The 7,810-nt window shown below is 37.2% G+C and overlaps 1 protein-coding gene across 1 annotated transcript; it reads right to left on the bottom strand.

The window, feature by feature from the left end:
• Positions 1 to 2,688: 2,688 nt before the first annotated feature.
• LOC143564212 (uncharacterized) lies at positions 2,689 to 3,979 on the bottom strand. The gene is made up of 4 exons (XM_077051561.1): positions 3,972 to 3,979; positions 3,792 to 3,834; positions 3,642 to 3,683; positions 2,689 to 3,027 (listed from the first exon to the last, which is right to left on the bottom strand). The coding sequence occupies exons 1-4, from the start codon at positions 3,977 to 3,979 to the stop codon at positions 2,698 to 2,700; spliced, it is 423 nt and encodes a 140-aa protein (XP_076907676.1). The 3' UTR covers positions 2,689 to 2,697.
• Between the last annotated feature and the right edge of the window lie 3,831 nt (positions 3,980 to 7,810).

Raw genomic sequence — 7,810 nt, 5'->3', positions numbered from 1 at the left:
AAAATAATACTATTTTGTATAAAATGTATTAAATTGTATAATTGTAACTCATTAAACTCATAACATAATCACTCTTAACGCGTATATGTTAATAAATTTAATTATTCAAAGTTTCAAACCATTCATTGTTTTAACATGTAGCTTTATCAACTTTTCTGCTTACTTTCTACTTTGATTTTGCCTCCGCCAATTATGGTGGTGTCTGATATCCAGATTTAGTAGAGTACAACTATTATATATTCAAAGCCAAAAATTAAAACATGTACCAAAAGTCTAATATACCAATTTGTATATGAAACGCTTGACCCATTACATTCGAATTGCAACTAGTAATTAGTTTAGTACTTTGGATAAACGCATGTCGGACCTCAAGGATCCCCAAAGTGAGTTTCTTTTGTTGCGCTTGTGCATGGGGGTTGCTAAGTTAGTGTTTGGGCTCCGGACCTGTCAACTTGAACATGTCAAAGAGGCTGTGTCCATATTTGATGCGGGCCTGCGGGAGGCAATTGAAAATATTGTTGTGTGTGGAGGACCGCATTTTGGGGACCCCCAGTTGAGGTTGGCTTCCTTCCTTATGCGTTGCGGAGGCATAGGAATGTTCTCGGCTGAGGATGTCTCCGCATATGCCTTTGTGGCTTCCAAGTCCCAATCGTGGAATTTGCAGGACCACATCTTGCGAAACGCTGGTGTTATGGGGGTAGATCCTGACTACTCTTTTGCACTTGGTAATATTGGAACAACTCTCCCGGACCTTGATATAGGCGGTTTTACTGATAAGTAGACCGCCCCCCAAGAAACCTCAACAAACCTTGGCGAGTGCTCTTTATGGTAAACACGTACATGATTTGGAGGAGCGATTCGATATGACCCCGAGACAAAAGGCAGTTTTAGCTTGTCTCAAGGGGGCTAATGCCCAGGATTTTTTGGCTGTTGTGCCCATTGAAGGTCTTGGGCAACGGATGTTGGCAGTTGAATACAGAGTCATCCTTAAATACCGGCTTATGATTCCTCTTTTCCCACCAGATGAATCATGCCCCATTTGTAAAAAAGCTTGTTTGGATAGATTTGGTGAGCATGCCCTCCACTGTAAGGAATTGCCGGGATTCAAGTATCGTCATGACTGGGTTAGAGATGTTTTATGGGATGTGCTTAGACGTGTCGGGATCTCAGCCAAGAAAAAGGCACCTGTTAACTTTTTGACTGAATCGTGAGAGGGAAAATCCACCCTGCGTCCTGCAGATGTTCTTGTGTTTGGTTGGGCAGGGGGTAAGTATGCATGTGTTGACCTCACTGGGGTGTTCCCCGTTGGTGGGGCTGAGAGACAGTGGCTTCGTACCGGGACAGACGGTTTTGAGAGCGGAATCTAGGAAGGTTGCTAAGCATGAGACAGTATGTTTGGAGAATCAGCACGTGTTCATTCCATTTGCCTTCGACACTTTTGGATCCCTATCTCCCGAGACGGTTCGCTTCTTGGAGCGGGTGCAGAAGGTGATCCACAGTGACTCGCAGAGCCCGAGGATCCAAGGATTTATATTTAGTAGAATAGGCTTTGCGATTCAAAAGGGGATAACGGCGCAGCTTGTTGCTCGCTTACCCGTTATCCAGATGTAGCTCGGTTTGTATTATATATAAAAGGATTATAACCCAAAAAAAAAAATTTAAGTATAAAAATAACAAATAGTAATGTTTATATTCTACTTTTAGAATAGAAGTGTCGATCACCGGTTCTATCATGAGTGGTATATGGTCTTGGACAGAATACGGATCTTTACCTTGCTTACTCCAATTTTTGTATATAAATAGAGATCATTCTCTCTAACAAATATACCCATTCATGTTTTTTTATCAGTGCCAAAACCTAGAACCAAACCAATATGTTTAGCTGCAACAATACATTGTTGCATAGTGACCGTAACATTAGAGCCATTCCATTAAATAGAGATGGTAAAATAGACGGATCAGATGGGTTGGATAACAGGTTAAAATGAAACCCGACTTTGTTGAAATTACATACCTAATGTTCTGAACATCATCAGACATGTAAATTGTAAACCTAAAAAGTATCCAAATTTGGTCCAAAATCTATATAGATAACTAACATTTTTGGGCTAAAAAAAACCACTTGACTTGTACAAAATTTAACTAAACTCCCATTACCCATAGCCTGCAAAGTTTGGATTTAAGGTGATCTGCATCAAAAAAACTGGCCAAACTTTCTTCAAATACCAATTACTTTAAAATTTTTATATCATTTTGTCCATCTGATCTGTCCTTTTTCCAACTGTAACATCTTTCGTTTTTTCAAGTAATTTTTTTGGTGTGATGAACTAAAAATCAGAAAGCGTTGATCACAAATTTCATCAATGATAAGTTTAATCATCAAAGCTACAAGTTTGATCACATTATCATAATGGGACTTTAATCATCAAAGCGACAAGTTACATTCCATCTAAATATAACCATCACATTACACAACAGATCATATAAGTTTGCTCAGATTATCAAAACAAACCGAGTAAAGATTATGTTCTATCTAAATAAAATCACCAACGATTACACTACAAGAGAGCGTTGCAACTTGAACAAATTGACCCAGCCGATTTTGACTCATCCATTTGACCAAAAAACTGTTTTGACCAGAATACAGAAAAATAGAAACTGTAAATTCAAAGAGACAATAACCAGTGTATTCATAGATTAATGGTTAGTTTCCTGAGAGTGGGCACTAGCATTTGGACTTTCAAAACCACCGGGTGCGGGTGCTGATGATGTCGGGTTGGGTTGATACATGGTTGGCGCAAACATTGGAGGTGGTGCACCTGAAGTAGGGTTTCCTGAGATCCCTGGAGCCATCATTGGTGCACTAAGGGTTATGGGCCTCAGGACACCATTGTTGACCTGACCAGGTATGGATGGGTTGACCTGAGCAACCTGACCAGGCATGGTAGGTGCACCGGGTGGTGCGAGCATTGGAGGCATCCCAGGATATCCTTGTGGAACAAACGAAAAAACATGATTGTAAGCAGTTTAACAAGAGCCATGATATTAATGTGAAAAAGTGAATATGGGTCAGTTTGAATCATATTTATTAACGAGTCAAATGGGTAAAACTAAAATAATTAGCTAAAAAGGAAACATTCAAACAGGTTGGACGATTTCAAGTCACCTAAAGTATACTCAATTGCTTACAAATTCTTTAACTTTATTAATAAAAACATGGACCGTTATTTTAATAACAGTCTTTGTAATCATATTTGATAAAATTATTTATGAAACGTTAAAACAATGGACAAAATATTGTTAGGTCAATCCAACCTGTTTTGACCCAGTTAGGCTTGTAAACGAACTGAAGGAACATGAACGGAGCATGTCCGTGTTCATTCATCTAACTTTAAGCAAACAAGCGATGGAACATGAGCAACTAAACGACGAGTCGACGACCGTGTTCATTTATGTTCCCATCGAACATCCGGTTCGTTTACAAGTCTAGAGTTGGTACTAAATCTCATCCCTTTTAACCTCTGTGAGCATTTTATTCTAGTATGTAATGCAATGACAATTATGTCTAGTTTCCAAATATTTAAACACAAACAAATTATAACTTGTATAACTAAATAAATTACATGTGACAGTCACATTACCTTGTGTTTGTACCCTGCATTGTGCTGCTTCTTTACAGAAGGCTGGAAAAAATAAAACAATAGTTTTTCATAATAAATACCATATAAATCCAGGTACACAAATTGCAGTATTTAAATAAATAGATAGAAAGTGAATGTCGGATGGATTACCGAATCATGCGTCAAGTAAGTGTCACAATAATCACAATAATACCTGCAAAACACAACAAAATTTGAGAATTTTAGTTCAGGAGACTTATGAAGGCCATACCATATCAAATTCAAACATTATAAAACAAAATAATAATAATAATAATAATAACAATAATAATAATAATAATAAAATCTCACCGCGGCATTTTTGTGTCCAATCAGCGTGTATGATCTGTGATTCTATAAAAAAAACATCACATAATTATTAATTAGCAAACAATCACTAATTCATCAGCTAAATTAGTCAAATTGAGACAAAGGATATCATCTACTACAGTTAATTGAATCGGAATACATGAACTTACGAGAATGGAAGCTGGATTGCAGATCAGAGATGGTACGGTAAAACCCTAGCTCGCGCGTCAGGAAGATGACGAAAGAGGGCTTTCCGATACAATTTATAGCGTCAGCTGTTTGTTATGGTTGGTAGAGTCCTTTGGGTTTCAGAATTTGACACTTCACACCCATGTTGTTATTCGATTAGGTTATTCGATTACGTCTCGAATTTGGGGCGTTATTGGTTAGTGTGACCGTCCAATAGCATCCGTAGCTATTGACGCGACTTTAGGGGCGTTCTTGTGAATGTATGAGTAGAACGGGAAGGGTGGGTCAACGGTTTTGGTATATTAATAAAATTTCAAATTTCTTTATACCGAAATTATTATATGCAACCCGCGTTTGTTTTTCTTACACGTTCAATATCACACCCCCATTTTAGGCCTAGGAGCGTGACGCAATAGTAGGTACCAATATTGTAAATAAATCAGAGTTGCGGGTTTTATTTTAGCGGAAGTGTTTAATAAAATCATATTGAAAACTTATTATTAAAAACTCGGGTTTAAATACCCGTTCAATGTTTTAAAAACCTTTCTTTGAAAAACATTGAACGGGTATTTAAACCCGAGTTTTTAATAATAAGTTTTCAATATGATTTTATTAAAGACTTCCGCTAAAATAAAACCCGCAACTCTGATTTATTTACAATATTGGTACCAACTATTGGGTCACGCTCCTAGGCCTAAGATGGGGGGTGTGACAGGTTGGTATCAGAGCCATCAATCTTAGCGAATTAGGTATTTGATTATACCTAGGATTTGATTAAGGATAAGTTTTGAAAACTTATTATATTGATTCAAGCAACATAAGATACTTAGTTAAAAATTATCTAGAAATCATTCAAACTAAATACGGATAAGATATAGCAAATAAGATAGGAGCGTCTACCTATCCCTAAATTTAACCTCGCGCAGATGTCCGATCGTCAATCTAGCGAAGAATCCATTAAACCTCGATCTGGTAAAGGAAAAGGATTTATGGGAACGTCTTTTCTCCCAATTCCTATATCTAGCGATGAAAGTACATGCCAAACAAAAATAGAGGAAGATTCGGATTCATATGATTCTGACATTCCGCTAGCTCAAATAATTCCCAATCATAACAAATATGGAGCAGGATCAAGTAGATCCAAGAAACCAATAACGTCAAAGGAAGAAGTAATGACTTATCCGGAAGAATATCCTTGTGAACAAGAATATTTTAATATTCCGGCAACTCAAGACTCTAACGTTGTTCACACTCAAATTGAAGAAACAACGAAAGAGATGGAAGTGGAAGAAAAGGAAAAGGAGACTATCAAGAAAGATAACAAGACTAAGAAATTAGTCATTCGTTGGAAGAAATAGAACATTAGTAACTGTAGAGAGTATAATTGTAACAAATAATATGCACTATTGTAACTATAATAAAATAAAATATATGTTTTGAATTCTTCGAATATTGGACTTATCTTTTAAAATTTTATTGTAGTATGTCAAGAGAAGAAAGTGCAAACTCTCACAACAGTCCTCCAAAGAAAATTCAAAACGAAGATAACGTTAATAATAAAGATAATGAAATTCCCGCTCAATATATAAAGGGAATTCAAAAGATGATTAAGGAAGCTATCAATGACTTATCTACAAGTCAAAGTCAACCAAAATCTAACAAGAGAAGTCGAAGTAAATCTGTTCATTCAAGAAAGGAAGAACCTCATGATAGTTCCACATCTGTTAATGATTCAAGGAACAAGAAACGAAAGAAACGAAAGATCCAAAAGGGATGTAACTTTAAGAACTTTAAAGTTTACGATCCTAAGGAATTTCATGGAGATTCGGATGGTATAGCTGCTATGAGATGGCTAGAAGAACAAGAATCAATCGTCACCATAAGCAAATGCACCGGTGAAGAAGCTATCCAGTATTCTTCACAAATGTTCAAGGGAGAAGCTCTTGAATGGTGGAACACCCTGATTCAAACCAAGGGTAGAGAAACAATGTATAACTTAAGTTAGGAAACATTCAAAGGTCTTATATTAAATAAATTTTGTCCAACTCATGAGGTGGATCGAATTCAAACCGAGTTATGGAATCACAAGGTTGTTGGCACAAATCTTAGGGAATATAACACTAAATTCCTAGAATACTGCCGACTGCTTCCACATCTAGTAACTCCGGAATATAATAAAGTAACTCGTTACATATATGGACTACCAAGAGAAATAAGAGATATGGTACGATCCAATATGCCAGAAACAGTTGATTCGGCTATGGAATTGGCCGGATACTTAATCAACAGTATGATAAGGAATCAAGAAGAAGAAAAGAAGAATGATAAAGAAACAAAGAAACCAAAAAATTCCGGAAAGATAGGAAAAGAAGAAAGTACTCCCAAGTCAGCTTGTAAGACTTGTGGGAAAAAACATACTGGAAAGTGTCGACTAGAAAATTCAAACAATTGTGCATACTGCAAGAGAGCAGGACACACAATAGAAGAATGTCGTAATAAGCTAGGAGTATGTTTTACATGTGGAGAAACGGGTCACTTCAAGACTGAATGCCCGAAAAGAAAAGCTAGTCAAGATTAATGACAAGATCACATCAAGGAAATGTCAAGATAGATTAGCTAACTTTTGTATATTAATTGTAACTCGTTCTTAAACGAGAAGTTTTGTAATCAAAGAAGGGTATTTAATTCCCGAAGTTATAAATAAAATATTAGCATATAGATCGTGTTAATACACAAGAATGCTTATATTCGTTACCTCTAAAGAACAATCAAGAGGTTCACACATTGAAAAGTTCATCCGAACTTTTAACAAAGAAAACGTTGAGAAAATTATCATCTAGGAGGATGATATACCAAAACGTTAAATATATATATGCAAGGATAGTAAATTATCGAAAGGAGCTCATTCAAGAATATCTATGTGACATTCGTCAAATTCGGATATCGATTTGTATTCGTGTTGCAAACCTTTATTATACAAACCCGACTCAACATCTTTTGTTTCTTTATTTATTTATCATATAATATTATTATATACCTCGATCAGCAATAAATCGATATTGGTCATATTATAATGTCGTTAAGAAAAACATAAGAGGGTTCAAAATAATTTTCGTTAAGTTGTTATAAGCTTTTAGAACCTTAAACTCATATTAAACAATGATTGAAACTTGAGGGGCTAGTTTTGAAAATATGTATTGCATATAAAAAAGAAAAAATAACCTAAACCTAAACATATTAGCACTAGCCGCCACTTCCTTTCTCTCTCGTAATTCCGGCGACCGGAATCGGCTCCGGCGAGCCCGATTTTCCGGCAAGACCACCTCCCGACGCACCACCACTAAACCACCACCTCCACCGCAGCCCCTAACATCACTGGAACCCGCAGCCACCCTTTTCCCTTTCCCCTCGGCTCGTTTTTCCGGCGAGCTCGGAATTCCAGCGAGAAGCCGCCGCCGGTAAACCGTCGTGCCTCACCATCTCTCTCTGCTCATTCTCTCTCGCCGTACCTCTCTCTCTCGGCTCCCTCTCTATCTATATCTCTCTTCGTCTCTCTCTCACCTCTCTCGGCTCTCTCATCTCTCTCTCTCGTCTCTCTCAGCCTTCGTTTTCCGACTGCTGCTATTGCTTCGTCTCCAGCGGGTTCGGTTCGT

The sequence above is a fragment of the Bidens hawaiensis genome, unplaced genomic scaffold (assembly GCF_021521415.1).
Source record: "Bidens hawaiensis isolate Kalapana, Puna unplaced genomic scaffold, B.hawaiensis_p1.1 tig00021834_1, whole genome shotgun sequence".
Taxonomy (NCBI): domain Eukaryota; kingdom Viridiplantae; phylum Streptophyta; class Magnoliopsida; order Asterales; family Asteraceae; genus Bidens; species Bidens hawaiensis.
The sequence above is the reverse complement of the archived record's forward strand: the minus strand, read 5'-3'. Positions and strand labels throughout refer to the sequence as shown.